General features: G+C 46.6%; 2 protein-coding genes across 5 annotated transcripts; both read right to left on the bottom strand.

Moving 5' to 3' along the window:
• Positions 1 to 2,989: 2,989 nt before the first annotated feature.
• LOC138196784 (protein phosphatase 1 regulatory subunit 3C-B-like) lies at positions 2,990 to 7,246 on the bottom strand. 3 transcript variants are annotated; one of them, XR_011178149.1, is made up of 4 exons: positions 7,059 to 7,246; positions 5,363 to 5,772; positions 4,258 to 5,032; positions 2,990 to 4,221 (listed from the first exon to the last, which is right to left on the bottom strand). XR_011178149.1 is itself a non-coding variant. In XM_069147108.1 (3 exons), exons 1-3 carry the CDS (start codon positions 7,070 to 7,072, stop codon positions 4,446 to 4,448), a joined length of 1,011 nt encoding a protein of 336 aa, XP_069003209.1. In that variant the 5' UTR covers positions 7,073 to 7,246; the 3' UTR covers positions 2,990 to 4,445. The 3 variants fall into 3 exon arrangements, 1 of the variants encoding a protein (XP_069003209.1); XR_011178150.1 differs by having other exon boundaries at positions 2,990 to 4,209; XM_069147108.1 differs by having other exon boundaries at positions 2,990 to 5,032.
• Positions 7,247 to 7,417: 171 nt separating this feature from the next.
• LOC138196783 (rho GTPase-activating protein SYDE1) lies at positions 7,418 to 18,948 on the bottom strand. Of its 2 annotated transcripts, none has more exons than XM_069147106.1 (14): positions 18,696 to 18,948; positions 14,887 to 15,134; positions 14,199 to 14,652; positions 13,774 to 14,097; positions 13,493 to 13,688; positions 12,952 to 13,115; positions 12,092 to 12,202; positions 11,798 to 11,886; positions 11,559 to 11,696; positions 11,321 to 11,447; positions 10,924 to 11,114; positions 10,057 to 10,315; positions 9,669 to 9,965; positions 7,418 to 9,404 (listed from the first exon to the last, which is right to left on the bottom strand). In XM_069147106.1, the coding sequence occupies exons 1-14, from the start codon at positions 18,778 to 18,780 to the stop codon at positions 9,208 to 9,210; spliced, it is 2,880 nt and encodes a 959-aa protein (XP_069003207.1). In that variant the 5' UTR covers positions 18,781 to 18,948; the 3' UTR covers positions 7,418 to 9,207. The 2 variants fall into 2 exon arrangements, with proteins under 2 accessions (XP_069003207.1, XP_069003208.1); XM_069147107.1 differs by having other exon boundaries at positions 10,939 to 11,114.
• Between the last annotated feature and the right edge of the window lie 1,392 nt (positions 18,949 to 20,340).

The raw sequence follows: 20,340 nt of genomic DNA, 5'->3' as shown, positions 1-20,340 counted from the left end.
AGCTGATCGAGTACTGACTGTCATGTGAGACAGGACCGGTCTCTGTGGTGGTCTCCAGGTGTGGATCAGGTGACACTCTTACTATAACAGGTGTTTTTGACCTCTGACCTTGAGGCTGATTGGATGTTCAGAGTCAGTGTTTCTGTCCTGAGCATCCTGCTTCTCCTGAGAAACAGACGACTCGTAGCCTCCGTCCTCCACCTGCTGAGGACAGACAAGCAAACAAATAAACAGACAGACAAACAAACAGACAAACAAACAAACAAAAAACAGACAAACAAGCAGACAGACAAACAAACAAACAAACAGCTGTTTACTCGGTGGTCTGTGGTTCGTCTTTACGTCAGAAGTTCAGCCAATCAGGACTCGTCATGACTCAGGTGAGAGAAGAAGAACCCTGAACTTCATTTTAAACAGATTTGATTTAATCTGACCATAAATAACGTTTTCATCACTGAGCTTTTTTTAAACTGTCTCCAATAAACAGAACAGAAATAAGAATATAGAGATCAACAGCGAGGCGACCTTTGACCCCTCTCTCCCTCTCTCCTGTAAAACTTTCCCAACAACCTCAGTGTGCAGCTCTGTTTGTGTGTGTTGGACCTGACCTTCTCTGGTGTCACTTTATTGGCCAGTCACCACCCAGGAGGGAGGGGTCAGAGGTCAGTGGGGGTCATGTGACTACTGACAGTGAAGAAGAAACAAACAAAGACTGACGCTGATGTTTATGACACACTTCCTGTTCTGCCTCAGAAACATGTACTGAATGTCATCTGTGTAACGTGGTCAGGACAGGATTCATTCAAGACTCACTTCCAGCAGCTGGGACGAAGTCAGTTTATGATTCACACAGGACGAAGTGAGAGGTGTTTATAAACACAACAACAACAGCAACACATATGACGTGAGTGAAGATGTTTGTCTGTTGCAGAGAGAACTTGCTTCTAGTGTCACATAAATATCCAGAGGTCAGAAGTTAAATAGAAATAAAAGAACGTTTTTACAGTTTTTTTCTGAGGTGAGAGGAGGTCCAGAGGTCTGAAAGGAATCTGAGATTCTTTTTGAAATTACTTCTGGCAGATAAAAAATGTTTTTATGAACTTTGATCTAAATTTTGAAAAACATTGGAGATACATTTTTTTATTCGTAAAACATCACAAAACAATGTGAAAATTATTCGTTAACATGCTGGAGGTTTTATTAAGTCTGATAACAGCAACACGTTTCACACAGAACTTCATCACTGTAATGTCCAGTTTATTAGGAACACCTGGTTCAAACTGTAGTAAACCCTCATGACACTGAACTGAACATTAAACCTTCACCGAGGATCGGATTTACCGCAGGACTGTTTCAGGTGGGTGTTCCTAATAAACTGGACACTGTGTTTCCTCTGAAAACACATTTGTGGTTTCATGTTAAGAAATCAACACAAAAAGAAATGAAGAGCAGAAACATGAAAACATCTTTACTGATGTTTGTTTCTGAGAACATATTCTTACCACCATCATCTCCCCCTCTTCCGTCTCTTCATCCTCCCATCTGATGAGCTCAGACCTAACAGAAAGAAAAACAACAGAATTGATTAGTTTCTCCTATCGTCACAAACTAAATGATCATTTCCTGTTTCTTCAATGAAAGATATTCATTTTTTATTGTCGGGTTCAGTTCACATGTTCCTGATCCAATGTCTCAGTGTTCATTCATCAAATAAAATCAAATGTTCTTCCATCTCCATTTGATTTGAGGCTATCATTAAACAAACATCACATCACTGAGTGTTTTATAGAAAACTATGGAAAACTACATTGATGAGCTTTTAAATACAGAAATAAAAAAACCCAATTATAAAACCACAAAACAATCCGAAACAATGACGAACTGAAAGAGGAGGAAGTGAGCAGCAGATCAACATGAGGAACTTTACAGTGAAAAGATCACAGAGCACATCAAACTTCTTACACAGCAAATTTCTGGAGTGAAGTATCTTGGAGTTAAAGAAAGAGTTTGATTTTGGACGTTTATTTTCTAAGTTAGACTCCAGCTTGTGTTCAGAGACTCTTTGGTAAGGGTTATATATACATTTATACATGTATGAACAAATAAACTTGTATGAACATATATACATATGTATGAACATATATACATATAAACATGTATGAACATATGTACATATAAACACATATGAAGCTCCAACAGTTTTAAATTCCTTCAGTCATTTAAATGTTTTTAGAAGTTTATCGACGTTTTCAAGATATTTCTCCCTTGAGTTGGTGGATTCTGATGAGCTCATGGTTGATTATTGATCCGATGATGAAATCTAAGGATCTTGTGTGTTCCTGTGTTCACACACGAGACATGTTTCAAAAAGCAGCTCACCTGTGCAGCTCCATGTCAGCTCTCACAGCAGCAGAAGAAGAAATGCTGAGATGAACGCTCGCTGTTTTCTGATCAAGAGGCGACGAGACGCTTCACCTCCATCATTCTCCTTACACACACACATATATATATATATATATATATATATATATATACATATATATACAAATACACATATACAGGAAGTTGTAATCTCCATGGGGAGAACAGTTACACAATGACATCATCAGAGGGGGACGCAAACCACCAGCTGTTCAGTTAATCTGAAGAATGAGACCTGCAGCTGCATGTTGCACAACAGATACTCAACAGTCACGTGTCCCGTCAGCAGCACTGTTAACCATTTCTGGGTTTATAATTAAATGCAGAAACAAAACTTTCTAGTAAAAATAAAATGTAAGAAACAGACGAGCGCTGTGATTGGTCTCTTTAACTTGTCCGCTGTTTTCAGGGTTCATGTGGTTTTTATTTCACAGATCAAATTTTCAAACTTTCCTGAAACACAGTGAACGTTGACCGTGTGTCGACTCGGTCCTGCGGATCGTCCTGTCTTCATGTTCGGTGTCGGCGCAGTCAGATGCATGATAATCTGACAAAAACAACAATGTTAATCGTGATCAGTCCGTCACTGGAGGCCTCTTTCTTCTTCTGTGGTCATTTACTCACATCATTTCTGACCGTCCTCAATAAACTACATCAAGCTACTTTTAAATGTTAATTTTTTCACTTCACTTCAACATAAACAACTAGACCATATACATGAGGAACCAATTGGACTTTTATTCTGAAAGGACACACAGAACAGGAAGACTCAACCATTCCCAGCTTACATCACCTCCTGCTTCAGCAGTAATCGTTACATCATCGTTGCATTGCAGTCCCCAATGCTAGCAGCTAATTAGCTTTGCTAGCTATCCAAATTAATGACCCTTCATCACGTGCTAAGTTAGCATGAGCTAATGCTGAGCGACATGCTGCGTTCAGAGACATTAGCCCTGAAACGGCCAGACAGACACTCAGACTGAGCTCTGTTCTCCGGAGAACATCAGAGCCTAGAGTTTGCTAAAGAGCACCGCAGCAGAACGTCCTGCGAGATGAAGACACGACAGTGGACCTGGAAGGAATAAAATAATAATAAAATAATAATAATAATAAAATACTGCAGAAACAACTTTTATAAAATAAATAAAATACTGCAGAAACAACTTCATGACAATGACTGACGGGACGTGAATGCAGCATGGTGCATTCAGCAGCTTATGAACATGTCAACGTCTGGCATATCAACTCACTGAACATTTAACTCTCTCTCACTCACTCACACACACACACACACACGAGAAGAGCACTGGAGTGTTTTTAGCTAAAAGGCTTTAAACTGGTAAAGTTACAGGAGTTTACAGGAAGTGCAGGTTTAATTGCACCTATCTTTGCCCACAGCAGTTACCATGACAACAGGATTACAGAAGGCTGTAATGTATTTCATCATCTTGAAACAGTAACTAATTCTTTAGCACTGATAGCATCCTTTAGGAAAACAAAGGAGACTGAAGGGAAGTACTAATAGCATTGCTGCTAACGGAGCTGCTAATGGTGCTGCTAACGGTTCTTTAAGCTAGCAAGCATAAAAATAGAAAAAGATAAAGGCCAGTAAACGGGTCGTCTGGTCGATCCAGAACACGTCTGAATCTTTGGATTATGATTCCAGATTGTATTCAACATGTTTCACTGTCTGATTGGATCCTTTTATGTGCTGCGGTTCCTGTTCATGGTTCCCTCCCAGATATCCAGCTGAGTGGCGCCACACTGAGACTGGACCTGAGACTGGACCTGAGACTGGACCTGAGACTGGACCTGAGACTGGACCTGAGACTGGACCTGAGTCAGACTCCATCCACAGGTCAACACTCTATTTTTAGGGCAGTTAGAGTGACTGGAGAGAAAGAGGTGAAACGGGTCTGGATCTGGAGGATGACGGTTCTGTTCATGAGGAGGTCATGTGATTCTCTTTCATCTCCAGAATCAAATCACAGCTCAGTGCAACATTAAACAGTCCTGTGGTGGTCTCACCAGTATGGTGTGCTGTTTGCTATGTGACTACACCTCTGCCACTCGGTGAAGAACCCGTCTGAGGTTCTGGGACTTCCAAAAGGGTCAAACTCTGTCTGGTCCTTCTTGTCTCCACCTTGGTCTCTCTGGACCTTCAGCCCGGTGGTTCTCTCGGATCTCCGGCTCAGACAGCTGTTTGGACCCGCCGCTGCCAGCCGGTAGTTGCTCCCGTGGTTGTTGTCCCAGAAAGTCTGGGCCCGGGTCTGGTACTGAATGCAGAACTCCACTCTGTGGGAGGGCTCAAGGACCTCGGGCACCGAGGCGGAGAAGGAGAAGGTATCGGTATCGGGGCAGCCGTAGACATTGTTCTGGTATCGGCACTGAATGTCCTGGAAGGACCGCCACGAGTCGAAGGTGATCCGGACCGAGACAGATTTCTCAAAGCAGATGTTTCGGACCTGGACGGTACCGGAGAGCAGGCGCTCGTGGATAGAACAGGTCTCGAGACAAACCTGCTGTGCTTTGAGCCGGTTCCTCAGGTCCAGATAATCTGCAGCCGGCTGGGTGAAGTCCAGAACCAGGCAGGAACCACAATCAGCTGAGTCTGCAGGGAAAACATTAAGATTCATGAATATAACAGACCAGACCAGGACCAGTTCTAATTAAATCTACGAGGATTTATTCAGCAGAATGTAAATGTGGATCAATGGATGTCATCAGAATCACAAACTGGAGGTAGCAACTGATCAGAACCTGTTTGGGTTCACAGAGAGCTTTTAGGGACATGAAGGGAGCTCTTACAGTCCTTCAACAGCAACCCAGGAACTAAAAGTAAGAAAGTAAATTCTGCTCCAAGGCTCAGTCTGGGACCGGTCCGTCTGGAACCAGTCCTGACTACAGAACATTGACTGAATAAACAAAGGAGTAACTGCACCTCTAATGTGGTCTGGATGCGGTCCGGCTGCAGCGCCCTCTATCTCGGTCAGGTGGAACTGCAGCTCCGTCAGCGCTTCCTCGTCGGCCTCGTTGAAGATGTGGATGGCGGCGAGTGCCAAACCTCGAGAGTCTGCGAACACCACGCTCCTCTTCTTCTTCCTCACCTCGCTGCTCTCTGCGGGACCGGACGTTGAGGTTGTGGTTGCCGTGGCGACGTTGCTGCCGTCTGTGAAGGTCAGACAGGGTCGTAGCGTTCGGCAGTGAGGCAGCAGAGCAGCTGACGAGGAGTAGTGGTACTGGTAGAGGACGGAGCGCGGCGGAGGAGAGGCCAGGCAGATGGTCACGGCCACGTCCACCGGCCTGATGGGGGACGGACCCCCGGAGACGGGCTGCAAGACGCGGAGGACCCTGAAGACACAGCAGACTCATATCTATTCTGGACTGACGCTGTGAAAGCTCTGGAACCACCACGTTCATCATTTTAATGGTTAAGTCTTCTGTCAAATATCATATATTATATACAGACATTCATAAAGAGTGAGTGACGGATGAGTGACATGAATGTAGTTGTCCTGGAATTCATTTAAACTGAATTGTTGATGTGAGTTTCAGGATAATTTGAATGTTTTATATTAAAACAATTGAACGTTTTCAGATATTAAATGTGTGAAGACAGGAAACCATGCGGGAGCAAACATTAGCTTCTCAATGATTACCAACAATGATTGTCAAGACGCTTGCTTCCATCCTGGTGTCTGTGGTTCAGACGTGTTGAAGCAAATCAGATTAGTTTTATTCATCTTTCACTCAAACCTGTAATAAAAGCATCAGTGACGTCAGAGGTCGTTTATCGTCGTTTAGTGACGACCTCGTTAAAATGACGATTTACATTGAAGTCTAAAATCCCCCTGAAGTTAGTGTACGTCAGTGAACTGGTCGGACTGGTTGACACAGCTCATAAAGTAGACCCCGGTAGACACCGGTAGAACCCGGTAGAACCCAGTAGATCCCGGTAGAACCCAGTAGACCCCGGTAGACACCGGTAGACCCCTGTAGACACCGGTAGAACCCGGTAGACCCCTGTAGACACCGGTAGAACCCGGTAGAACCCAGTAGACCCCGGTAGACCCCTGTAGACACCGGTAGACCCCTTTAGACACCGGTAGACACCGGTAGAACCCGGTAGAACCCAGTAGACCCCGGTAGACCCCTTTAGACACCGGTAGACCCCTTTAGACACCGGTAGACACCGGTAGACCCCTGTAGACACCGGTAGAACCCGGTAGACCCCGGTAGACCCCGGTAGACCCCTGTAGACACCGGTAGACCCCTGTAGACCCCGGGAGACCCCGGTAGACCCCGGTAGATCCCGGTAGACCCCTGTAGACCCCGGTAGACCCCTGTAGACACCGGTAGAACCCGGTAGACCCCGGTAGACCCCTGTAGACCCCTGTAGACACCGGTAGACCCCGGTAGATCCCGGTAGACCCCTGTAGACCCCGGTAGACCCCTGTAGACACCGGTAGAACCCGGTAGACCCCGGTAGATCCCGGTAGACCCCTGTAGACCCCTGTAGACACCGGTAGAACCCGGTAGACCCCGGTAGATCCCGGTAGACCCCGGTAGAAACACAGAAGCCGGCTGACGGAGAACGAATCTGCTGTGGCGCAGTTTCATATCCGTCTCTCTCTCACCTGGTGCAGTTCATTGAAAAGTTTCACTCAGTAGAATCCAGTAGAATCCACGTCAGGAGAACCGGAGCCGGCAGCAGGAGGAAGACCCTCCTCTTCTTCGTTTCACTTCTTTTACGTTTATTTTTCAGCCATTTTAAAGAGGACGCCGCTGAGAGAGGGGGAAAGGAAAGGGTGAGCGAGACAATCAGCCAATCAGAGTCCTGAATCGTCAGGAGGTCAGTCTTTCATCCAATCAAAGAGAAGCCAAAAAAACCCCAACGGCAACAAAAGAAGAACGTCCAGCGGTAACGTAGAGGGTGGGCGGAGCCTGTCAGACAGCAGGTACTGCCTGGTATAATAAACAGAGCCCAGTCGTTCGGTTGATAATAATAAAGTGTTTAATAGTTGTTCAGGGTAATAAGACAAACTGACAGGCTGCTGTGGTTTGTTCCAACAGGAACTGTGCTTCAACACTTTGGTTACATCGTCTGCATAGAAACATCGTCATCATCAATAAAAAAAAAAACATAAGTGCTTACCGAAGTTGTGCAAAAAAGGAATACTGTCAAAAACAAGAGGAACAATCAGAACAGGAACTCTCACTGTTAGAAACTCTGTACCGAGAAAACAATGAAATATATTCGCAGGTCACATCGCTCTGCTGCCACATCAGCACCAAACCAGCAGGGGGCACTCTGAGTGACAGGAAGTCTGGAGGAAGCAGCAGAGCGACAACTTCTGCAGTTTGTTCACTTCAACTAAAAGTTTCAACACGTGATATTATGGCTTCAACAGTGCAAACAGCCTCAACACAGTTCACCAGGATCCACCAGGATCCACCTGAACCACCAGGATCCACTTGAACCAGAACACAGTTAACATCACGTGAGAATTCAGGGCCGCCGCTGTGTCCGGACCTGCAGGAAACCTCCGCAGTCATGTTGATCATGTGAAGGACGAGACAGCAGGTTCTGGTCCCTGTAGCTCAGGAGGTTCTGGTCCCTGTAGTTCCTTCCCAGCAGCGCCTCCTTCAGGGCAGCACTAATACTACATCTAGCTTTGGATCAAATAAATAAATTCATGTTTGGCACAGCACTTCCTTCAGGACGGCCGGCAGTCGTTAAACGTCTTCAGACAGATGATCAGATTTCACCAAAGAAAATAAAGTTCATGTTGTGGTTGATTTCTTCTTTGGCCAGAATTTAAATACATGAAAAAAGATTTCTGACATTTGTTGTTTGTCATAAGATTTGACTCTTCGTCATATTCTTTGCATCTGTTTTCTAATTTACATTGAAATAATTGAAATATTGTTTTCCTCGTGTAAAGATTCATACTGTCAGAATGATTAGTTTTGATCAGGTGATAATAAAATCATTCCTTTAATTAAGATAATAAAGAGAATCAACACCAAATCCCTTTTCTTTGTTGTATTTTTCTTCTTTTTTTTTAAAATAACTTTCATTATGATGAGAAGAGCTTCTTACACCTCCAATATTCTCATAATCTTCTGCTTTCACTTTGTTAGAACTAAATTTGAGATGATTTTCTTTTTAATCTGAAATGATCTTATTAAAACAGTAATAATATATATTAATAAAGATTATTGCAATTTACAGTTTTCTTCTTGCAATTACAGAATTTTCCATCTTGTTATTGTGAGAAATTTTGAATTAAATATTAAGATAGAAACAAAAGTTTTATGATGATTAGTTCAAATGCTGATGACTAAGTTTGAATGTTTTTATAGCATAAACAGGTTAAGATGATGAGAGGAATAACTTTAAACTTAACAACTTAAATAAAACAAACTAAAAATTTAAAATGAAACAAATGTCAGAATGTTTCTTCATATTTTTTGAAAAATTAATTTTCTTTGATGAATTCAGAACAACTGATAAATTCATTTACTTTTGAAGGCAACAAGCTGAGTTTCTGAGCTTTTGTTGTCTTCAACAGCTGCTTGCTTAGGAAGGTCAGAGGTCAAAGGTCAAAGTACCAGCTGATCTGAGGTCTGAGTTATTAAATTGTTGAAGCTTTTGAAGAAATCAATAAACAATGAAGCTTAACTCAGATGTTCTGTTTGGATCTTTAACCGAGGGCAGATTATGCTCCTCCTCCTCCTCCTCCTCCTCCTCCTCCTCCTCTTCCTCTTCCCCCTCCTCCTCCTCTACAGACAGATGTTGATCTGCTTGGCCAGCTCTCGGTCCAGGTCGTGGATCAGAGTGTCGAAGTCCTTCAGGCTGAGACGACAGTGAAACGGAGCATCAAAATCCACAAACTCGTCCACGTACAGACCTCCTCCTCCTCCTGACGACCATGCCTCCTTCTTCTCTTCCTCTTCCTCCTCCTCTTCATCACCGCTGCCTGAAACAACAACAACAAACAGTGAGGCCGAGAAGATTGCAGCTTATTTCCATTGAGGAGATTATAAATGTTTCTGTCATTTTTATTTTAATAAAAATAAAATGATTTGTTTGTTTTGACATTTTATTTTGATAATCTTCTGTTAAACCTTGTGATGATTATGAGCTCAGCTCCTGCAGAGAGATCTGGCTCCCCCTGCTGGCCGGTGAGTACGTTCTCCCATGTTCTGTGTTGAAGGAGGACATAGCGCTCCGTGTACGTTACCTGCGTCACTGCCACTTCCTGCCACCTCGTCGTAGTCGGCGTCCTGTCCGGACAGAAGTTCTCGTCCGCAGACGCTCCAGTCTCCGGCGTAGCGATTCATCGGCGGTGGACTCTCCAGCCGGGCCAGACCACCGCGGCCTCGACGCGACACCACCACTTCTTCCCCGGGGTTCTGAGGCAGAGCCAATCGCACGGCAGGACGCCGCGGTTGCTGCTGCTGGCCCAGGGGATTATGGGTAAGGGCGGGGGAGGGAGGGGGAGAGGTGTCGCTGTCTGCTGGGACTCGATGGGTCGGTACTGAGGAAGAAGATGTGAAAGGAGAATCAGAGGCAGGGTGGTTTCCATGACAACAACAGGGGATTAGTGGGCGGAGCTTCAGCTGTCTCACCTGGCCACAGCTGCAGCAGGTAGTGCAGCGCCTCAATGTGCCTTTTGAAGTCCACCGCGCTTGCCATCTCGTCACCGTGACCGAACCCCTTCCCAGCTCCCCTTCCTGCTCTCCCTCCTCCTCCTCCCCTCCAGCCCTCCTGGGTCGGGGTGAGGAGCACCGGGCCGAAGCAGACGGCGAGGTTCTGGTGCGTCATCCTGTTGGAGGAGCTGAAGGACGCCACCAGGCTGAGGTGGTCGAGCAGCAGAGCCAAGGTGGCCTGTAGGGGGAGACAGTGAGGTAACTCTCATCAGTCATCATCAATCAATCAATCAATCACAACCAATAAACCACCACCAATCAATCAATCAATCACTGACAGTCAGATGCAACATGGACCACAACTTCTTCCTGTTTCAAACCTACCGCCTACATTACCCAGAATCCCCCTGCACTCTGGCAGCTGATGGAGCAGAGGCCCACATATGTCTACTGTCTGCTGTGAACTGCACCACTGCGCCTCCTGCTGGAACCACAGTCAATAGCAGCAGATTGGAACAAAACCGTGCTGTTCATTTTATGGGTTGTTTTGTTTTCCTCTGAGGACGTCTCGGCCCGATTGAGAAGTTCTGCCCATTTGTGTTCTGAAGGGTTCATACGGTAAAACATCTGGACTCAAATTAAAACATCTGGAAGGTTTACTAGCTGCTTTTGGAGCAGATCTCATGTTAGCAACGGATCTAAAGTGTGCACATAAAACACCTGGTTCTAGTTCTGGTTCTGGTTCTGGTGGTGTCGACTCCAGAATAAAGAGGTCTGATGGTTGAGACGATAAATCTCGTTCTGGGTTGAACAAAGAAACACGTCCGAATGGACCGGCTGCAGTACCATCGGTAGACTGACCCTCTCTGGAAGAGGCAGGCAGGACACCAGCTCTGTGGTGATCTGGGCCAGCTGGGAGTCCGGCGCTGCGGGTGGGGCAGGTGGGGGTCGAAGTGTCATGGCCTCCCGGACCACCTGGTACAGAGTCCTGGTGATGAGGGGGGACGGCAGCTCCCGCAGGTAGTCCTTCAGGATACCTGAGACAAGATGGAGTCTGGTTCTTTAGGTCCAGCTTCTTATGGTCAGACCCAGGTTTTACGGTGCGGTCTAGGTTTTACGGTCCGGTCTAGGTTTTGCGGTCCGGTCCAGGACCTTAAGGTCCGGTCTAGGTTTTACAGTCTGGTCCAGTCCAGGTCCTTCCGGTCCGGTCTGGGACAGGTCCTGTGGTGCTGCATTCACTGACCTGTGATGACGTTGATGTCGGGGTAGAGGTCCTCAGACAGACAGACAGCTGAACTGTTCCTCTCAAACCAGTCTCTGAGTTCCTTCTTCACTGCAGCAGAACCACACAGTCTGTACAGACCCACCACCTGAGACACACACACACACACACACACACACACACATTAGCATGTTAGCATTTAGCACACTGTGCTAATAGTAAGCCTCTCAGCTGCTAGCGTGACTGTAGCGTGTTGGACCTTCAGTCCTCGTCGTTCAATCTCCATCACAGTCTTCTGGATCAGCAGGGGGACTGGACATGAAGATCCTTCTTTCTCCACCAGGTGGTGCAGTTCGACCCCAAACACAGTAGCAGGTGTGGATGCATCAGCGCTGGGCTGCAGATGGGAACACGTATGACACTCAGTGGAACATCAGTAGAAACATGTTTTGGGTCTAAATGTCCAGAACACTGTAGAACCACTAAGATCACATGTACCTGCGTGTCCCACTTCTCCTGCAGAGACAGTTTGACGTACAGAAGTCCTCGAGGCTCCAGCTTCACACACAGCTGCTGACTGCGACTCCCTGAGTCACAAAATATAACCCTTAATTATTATCATTAAATTCATATTCTTCATATTTAATTAGATTATTATTCATATTCTTCATATATTTAATATTGTTATTCATATTCTTCATATTTAATCCTATTATTTTTCATATTCAGTAGAGTTTATATCTAAGAATCATAAAACAAAATCGAATGAGTAAGATGATTTGTGTAATGAACCTTTAAAGAGCGGCGGGATGGAGACTCCTCCCAGACAGCAGACCCGGTTTCTGGTTGGACCACCTGAAGAGTGACTCTGCTCAGTCGCTGTTTTAACTCCACCCACTCCAGCTGGGGACAGAACAATCGATGAGCAGCTGCTTTGACTTCAGGAGAGTCAGAGTGGTTTTTACCAACCTGAACCAATAGAACCCAAAACTAGCAGCTGGGGAACAGTCCAGAGTCAACCTGATGGCGGTGCTGGAAATATGCTGCAGGCATAAAAAAGTCAGAGGAGATGCTGGTGTAATTGGGTTCTATGAGGAGAACCGGCAGCTCTCAGAGTTCCACTAGAACAATGAGCAGCATCAGAGGTGCATTTACACTCAGCACTCGGAACCTGACTGGATTTGGTTAAAAGAGGAAGATTCATTTTTAGTCATAGTTTTTACACACCCAGGAGTTTGACCTCATACTAGAAATATTTTCTTTAAAAAACTCCAACATTCACCATTCATCAGTCAGAGATTACCATCTGATCAGGGTTCAGAGGGTTATGCCCTCCATCAGAGGTGAGCAGTGCCTTACTTAAAGGCACTTCAGTTATAGATGTTTTCCCTTGCCTGCCCAAGGAATTGAAATGGCAACCCTTTGGTCCCAAGACCTACTTCTCAATCTCCAGGGCTACCTGGCTGCACCACACTGAGTGGACCCAACCCTTTAAAGCAGCAGAACTGTGTGTGAGCAGCTCCTGTCTGCAGTGCATCATGGGAGTTCAGACAAACATCACTGATCACTGAAACTGAAGAAATCTTAATATCAGACAGATACTCAGCGGACTTCTGAACTGGCTGTCCCAGAGCTGATCTACACTGTCGTACCTGGTGTTAACACCACCACACGGAGCTGCCGCGCTCTCTCCAGCTCCAGGTGGAAGGTGTGGTTTAGAGAGAGGGCGGAGCCTTGCAGGGTCAGGAGGGCGGTCCTCGCTCTCGTCACCCCGTCGATCTGGATGGCCAAGAAGACGTGTTTACTATCCTCTGACCTGTGTCGAGAGACAGACAGGGAGAGAGGGGGTGACTTCATCAATAACCACCAACAGGGGGCGCTCCTGATCGTAAAACTGAAGGTTGTACAATTTCCCTAAAAACGGATCTGAGAAAGAAACACAAAGATCGTTTAAATTAGGACTTGATTGGTGTCTGACAGCGATGCTCTCTAAATTGGTTGGGTCTGACAGTGATGCTCTCAGAGAAGATGATGTCAGTCGATAATAAATAAGAGGTCAGTTTCTACTCTTTACATGGAGCAACTCCACACATCTTGTCAGACAGCTAATCACAGCATCAGACAGTTGGCTTGCAGCTCCTCAAATGTCCATTGGATGCTGCTATGGTCCCTGAAGTGATGGTGAGTCGGCACCTGCTGGTCTTCATCTCCTCAAGGCCGAGCAGGTGGACGGTCAGTAAGCCCGTCACCCGCTGGCTGCACCGAGGGGGGTCGGAGCCCGCGTAGAGCTGGAACGAGCTCACGTCGCACGCCGCTTCCTGGGAAGACACAAGTTGAGAGGCCTGTTGCCGTGGCAGCAGCTCCGGGGAGTCGCCATCACTCAGATACCCTGACAGGAAAACAGACGAGGTTCACTAGATTTAGAAAGGGGGATTCAGGTGAGCAGTTTAACTTCCTGTAAATAAACACGTTACCTCCTTTACTGGCTGAGCCTCCTCTGGATGATCGTCGAAGAGGTCGGGCTGGGGGGGCGGAGCTATCCAGATGATATCTGCTGATCACATTCTGATTTGACAGCACTGATGATGACATTGCATTCTTACTGGTAGACTCCCCGCCCTCTCTGCTATCGTTTCCGTGGCGATGAGAGCGAGATGATGAACGAAGGCTGAGTTTGCGGCGCAACTCTGGAAGTTTCTTCATCTTCAGAGAGAGTTTCCTCACTGTACCGGGAGATCTCAACCTGTCAATCACACTGCCAGACACACCCCCTTTCTTCTGGGAGGCGGGGCTAGAGTCTGAGGGCGGGGAGTTGGAGGAGGTAAGAGATGGACAGGATGAGTGGAGAGTAAATATGGTGCAGTGTCACGTAACAGGAGGTGAAATCGAGAGGCTTTACCTGGATTTTCTGCTGTGATGTCATCAATATGGTGACTGACACTTGGATTGGTGCCCTCCAGTGGACAGTCAGAGCTACAACCTTCTGTTGGGCCAGCCAACGTGACTCCCTCCTGCTCGTCCCTCCTCCTCCATATCTCCTCGTCCCTGCGGGGACCTCCTGCGTCCTCCTCCTCAGGGATGGGGTTGTACCAGATGTTGCTGCTGCTGTCCTCCGGAGGGCCGCACACCTCATCTGAAGCCTGGGATTTTCCTGAAGATAGCACCCAGGCCCGGCTGCTGCGATCCAGGCTCTGCAGGTAGGCTCGCTGGCCCGATAGTTTGGTGCCGGTTGAGGTGGTGGGAGCATCAGTGGAGCCCCCTGCTGGCTGGGAGGGTTCCGGTGTTGTTGTGCTAACACAGGGGGCGCTGGTCATATCGCAGGCCAGAGGGACACACATCCTGTCACCATACAGCTGTGTGGAGACACAACAACACGAGGAGGTCAAACCAATAAAAGGAGCAGAAGGAGAGACAACAAGGAGGAGTCAAACCTCCGGCAGCAGAAACAAGGAGTCAAACCTCCAGCTACAGAAACAAGTAGGAAGAGTCAAGCCTCCACCTGCAGAAACAAGGAGGAGACAACCACCTACTAGGAGCTAAAACAGGAGGGGAGGACTAAGAGGAATAGTAAAATAAGGAATATGTACCTTGTCCTGTGTCAGCCTCTGGCTCCAGGCCTGCACTGATGCATCATGGAATACCCCTAACAGGCGCTCCCGGTCGGAGGCTATGGGGGCGGAGCCTGGAGGCAGAGGGGAGGGCGGAGTTGCCCACCCCTGCCGTGACCATTGCTGTTTCTTAGCAACTGTGATGTGGTTCCGAGGAGGTGAAGGTGTGTTAGGGTCTGCTGTTGTCGTCACTGATGGTGATGGTGGAGAGTCCGACCTGCCAGCCTCTGGAGGAAACACAGGTGTTATTATGAGATTACATTTCATTTATCTGACGCTTTTATTCAAAGCGACTTACAATAAGTGCATTTCAACCATGAGGGTACAAAACCAGAACAACAAGAATCAAGAAAATACACAATGAGATACACAATGAGACTTGAACAGTTTGTTGGAACACGATGCGATCAGTAAATTCAGCGAGTGTGATGCAATACAGTAATGCACAGTGTAACATTGTCTTCATCGGACCCTGTTCTTCTCTGGTGTGGACTCTCTGCGGGACTCTCTGCAGGACTCTACAGGACTCTCTGCAGGACTCTACAGGACTCTCTACAGGACTCTCGGCAGGACTCTACAGGACTCTCGGCAGGACTCTACAGGACTCTCGGCAGGACTCTACAGGACTCTCTACAGGACTCTACAGGACTCTCGGCAGGACTCTACAGGGCTCTCGGCAGGACTCTACAGAACTCTCTACAGGACTCTCGGCAGGACTCTACAGGACTCTCGGCAGGACTCTACAGGACTCTCTACAGGACTCTATGCAGGACTCTCTGCAGGACTCTATGCAGGACTCTCTGCAGGACTCTACAGGACTCTCGGCAGGACTCTACAGGACTCTCTACAGGACTCTACAGGACTCTCGGCAGGACTCTACAGGACTCTCTGCAGGACTCTACAGAACTCTCTACAGGACTCTCTGCAGGACTCTACAGGACTCTCTACAGGACTCTACAGGACTCTCCAGAACTCTCTACAGGACTCTCCAGGACTCTCTGCAGGACTCTACAGGACTCTCTGCAGGCCCAGGCAGGAAGTGACACGTTGCAGAGGTCTGCCTCGACTTCCTGTCATCTGACTGAGCCTCCAAAGGTCTGATAGAGGACTGTGAGTGTGAGCACTAATAATAGTCCATCTGTTTTTAATTCTATGCATCCAGAGACATTCTGATCGGTGTGTGTGTGTGTGTGTGTGTGTGTGTGTGTGTGTGTGTGTGTGTGTGTGTAAACAGCTGTGACTGTGCAGATGTGAATGAAGACTCTGTATTTCAGACTAAACACACTGCTGTCTATTCACTATTCATTAGTGCGAAAATACACAGACACACAAAGACTGCAGTCAGCAACACCCCCCCCCCCCGCACACACACACACACACACACACACACACACACACACACACACACCCTTCCCCCTCACACACAGTTTAATGGAAGAACTACTTCATGTTCAAAAAAGGTTCTTTAAACACTTTAGATCATCGATCGTCTTTTCAAACTGACTTTTATCAACTGGTTTTAAATGTACTGCTGTCAGCAACACACACGCATGGATTAATTGTTTATTCGAGAACACCATTAAGAAAAATTTGTGCTTCACAAATAAAATTGTTTGTTTACTGAACATTGGTGTCAACAGAATGGTATCGGAAATCTGCAACTGATACAACATCACAGGGAGAGATACACACACACACATACAAACTCACACACACACACACACACACACACACACACACACACACACTCACACACACACACACACACACACACTCACACACACATACACACACTCACACACACATACAAACTCACACACACATACTCACACACACACACACACACACACACACACACACATACTCACACACACAAACAGGTCTAATGACAGGAAGTGGTCAGCTGACCCAGTTTGTCTGCAGGAAGTGGAACATTAAAGCAGATTAAAGTTTCTGAACTGAGCTGAAGCCCATTTACACTCTGAGGTCCTGGTTCTGATTCTGATCCTGGTTCTGATGTGATATCAGGTTTACCGCAACGTCTCCCAATATGTGGTTTATGCAAGTATACGCAAGTGGAAACTGTTAGCGTAGCTTAACACAAAGACAGGGAGCTGGGGGAAACTGTTAGCGTAGCGGGGAAACTGTTAGCGTAGCTTAGCACAAAAACTGGGAGCAAGGGGAAACTGTTAAATAGTGACGTCTTCAGTGTCCGACTCTGTTTTGACCAACAACACTCACAGAAACTCTGCAGACGGGAACTGAGCTCAACTCTGATCCAGAACAGGTCCTGATTCAGAACAGACCCGAGGACCTGGCGGACCTCTTGACCAGGTGGTTGATCTGCTGCTGCTCAGTGTCTGTCATCCAACTTTGAAAGCTGCTGGGGATCATTAGATCTGGTTCAGATGTTCAATACTATCTGTCTCACTGAGGTCAAAAGTCATATCTGAGACGGTGCTTCGGTCAGAAATGATGAGAACAGACAAACAGTCCTAAATACTAACAGTCATGAATACAATCAGTCCTAAATACTAACAGTCATGAATACTAACAGTCATGAATACAATCAGTCATAAATATGAAGTGTTATAAATACAAAGAGTCATAAATACGAAGAGTCATGAATACCAACAGTCAGCAATACTAACAGTCAGCAATACTAACACTCATAAATACTAACACTTATAAATACTAACAGTCAGCCGAGATAAACAAGTGAAAACTTTTGCGCTAATGTTAACATGCTAACATAAAGAGCATGGTGAAGGTTGCAGCGTGTTAGCATGTGGCTGAAGGCTGACAGACTGTGAAGGTTTCTAAGGCCCATTATGTAGCCCAGCTGAGCCCGCTGACTCGGGTCACATCTGACTACACCTGCATGTTCACAACAAACTGAGCAGATCCTTCAGGTCCGATATGGAGGTTCAGGTTGTTGGTTGACCACAGACCGGCTGTATGACAGCAGTGTATCTTTTTAATGCTACAGACAGACAACGATATGCATTCTCACAGTTTCCCTATTTATTGTGTCACAGAAGGTTTTCACACTCAATCACACTCTTTGCTTTAAACTCAAAAACTTTTGATTGCAAGTTGAGTTTGATGTAGTGGGCGGGGCCTATGGTGCTGGAGGAGACAAGAATTTCTATTGGTTGGTTTAACTTGGCTCCATAGGATGACTGCGGGTACACACACACACACAAACATAAACACATAAACACACTGCTCCATAAACACAAACCAAAGAGTCTGATTCACAATGCAAACTGTGAAACAATAAAGATGTTTCATGAGCTGAAGTCTGTCAAGAAATCAGTAAACTGAGCAGTCAGTCGTCTGGAATGATTTCCTTGTGAAATACTCTCACAACAACACACACAACCAGATGAAGACTCACGCAGAGTCCAACATCACACACTGTGTTGTCTGTTTGTCTGACTGAACGGAAACTAGCAATCTAACTGCATGATAACAGTTACATCCACTGCCCTGTTTGACTGCTTGTTTCCTTCAATCTCTGCTGTGGTGGAGGAGAGTGAAGTCAGACTGACCTGCAGAGACACAGCGGACACATTCATGAAACAGGAGCTCAACTACGGCGGAGCGACCCTTTGGGTTCCAGCAGGAACAACATAGTTTGATTGATTGACACATTAATCTACATTCCAGTTTGAGACATCAAACCAACCATCAGAAACATGTTCAGACTGAAGCGGCATTCACAAACACTCAGTTTAAACTTCAGGCTGAAGCTGTTGATGATTAAGTTCATCTGAGCTGCTCACCGCTCAGTTTGGAGTCGGTCTTCCTGCGGCTTCTGTCTTTGCCTCTCAGCCTGGAAAAGGTCCTCTTCAGCAGGGGTTCAGCCATACTGCAACTCCCTTTCCTCCTCCTCCTCCTCCTCCTCAGTCAGGAGGTCTAGGGGAGGAGAACAGGACAGTCACCAGCAGGAGCCACAGAAGTCAGTGCTCCTTCTCCTTCATGCTACGGAGGAGAGCTTCAGACTTGGCCATGACTCCTCGTCTCCTCCTTCACTGTGAGAGCTGCTCAACAGGAAATGAATTCCACACATTCTTTCCCAAACTCCCCCTCCTCCTCCTCCTCCTGTTCCTCCTCCCACTCTCCTCCCTCTGCAGAGAGAGGGAGAATAGCAGTCAGTGCTTATGGGAACTGTAGTTAAATTTGCAAATAAATGGTTCACAAACACTGATGCCCATTTTCCCTGGTGGTTAAGGGTAAGGGTTACACTTACGCTAGGTATAGGCGTGATAACCAGAAAAAAAAAAAGTCTGATCCTCAAAAAACTCCCAGAAGTACGGGTCTGAAAGTTGGTGTGTGCTTTTCATTAGGCCCCTGTTATGCCTGTAAAGTTTGGTACCTCTAGCGCCCTCCTTTGACACAGCTACCATAGACTCCCATTCATATGAAAAAGGGCTGATCGTCAAATAACTCCCAGAGCTGGTAAGGTTCTGAAAGTGGGTGTGCAGGACGGTCTGTAGTGGCCCAGGATGCCTTTTAAATTTTTGTGTCCGTAGGTGCTGTCTTTGGCGAATTAGGCCGATTTTGTTGAAAATTTGCTATAGGACTAGGGAAGAAAACCACATGCTCATCAGCCCCTCCTGAATAACTTTAGCTGGGAAGGTTGTAGAGACCTGGAAGTAGGCTCTACCCCCACTAATTGGGGTAACGCCGATCAATAGGATCCATGGGCGAGTATTTACGAGCTGGGAAGTGGGCGAACTTGCAAAAATGGGCACTTTGGGATCAGCTCCTCTTGAACAACTTTTTTTGTGGAGGTGGGAGGGGGGCTTGAAATTTGGTGAGGGGGGCATATCCTGTGCCCACAATCAGGCCTGGAAAGTTTGGTGGCTGTAGGTGCCTCCTGTGGCATACTTGCCATTTACCCCATTGCTAGCAATAAGGTTAGGGGAACTGATCCTCCCGTCCCAATGAACGGACAAGAGGGGGTACACGGTCCATCCCTCATGCAGGTCTCCCACCCCAACCCCTCTCTCCCCCATCCTGCGCTTCCAATTAGGGTTTCCTAGTCCATGTGGCCGGGGGACGGTCGGACGAGGATCCAGTTTGGACTTTGATCCCTATTCATGGTGAGTATGTTTTTTTGTTTTTGTGGTAAGTATGTTCCAATTCCAAAAAATTAAGAAATAAACTGAAAAGAGACTTGTTTGTGTTTCCTTGGTTGAAAAAAGTGAAATAAAAAGGTATTTTTCTGTGCCTGTTTCCACTGCTGAGTCTTCTTCAGGCTTAGGCAGGAAAAAATAAAGGTTGTGGTTGTTTTTGTGGTCTTCCAGTCTTTCTTGCTGTGTGAGGTCTGTTCCTGAGTTCAGCTGCAGAGAATGAGAGGAGGAGACAGAGGGTGCTGCAGTGCTCCTTAAATAGTGCCTCCCTCTGTCTGCAGGGCAGGCCTTG

Source organism: Embiotoca jacksoni, unplaced genomic scaffold (genome assembly GCF_022577435.1).
Source record: "Embiotoca jacksoni isolate LCO1_2020_lvr unplaced genomic scaffold, fEmbJac1.0.p SCAF_130, whole genome shotgun sequence".
Lineage (NCBI taxonomy): Eukaryota > Metazoa > Chordata > Actinopteri > Embiotocidae > Embiotoca > Embiotoca jacksoni.
The sequence above is the reverse complement of the archived record's forward strand: the minus strand, read 5'-3'. Positions and strand labels throughout refer to the sequence as shown.

Excerpts from the sequence above, each read along its gene's own strand:
- LOC138196783 (XM_069147106.1), bottom strand. The coding sequence starts at position 18,780 with ATGGCTGAACCCCTGCTGAAGAGGACCTTTTCCAGGCTGAGAGGCAAA. Across the intron at positions 14,098-14,198 it reads CATCACAGCAGAAAATCCAG|ACTCTAGCCCCGCCTCCCAG; the intron begins GTAAAGCCTCTC and ends CCCCGCCCTCAG. Across the intron at positions 10,316-10,923 it reads AGAGGGTCAGTCTACCGATG|GCCACCTTGGCTCTGCTGCT; the intron begins GTACTGCAGCCG and ends CTCCCCCTACAG.
- LOC138196784 (XM_069147108.1), bottom strand. Across the intron at positions 5,033-5,362 it reads GCATCCAGACCACATTAGAG|ACTCAGCTGATTGTGGTTCC; the intron begins GTGCAGTTACTC and ends TTTTCCCTGCAG.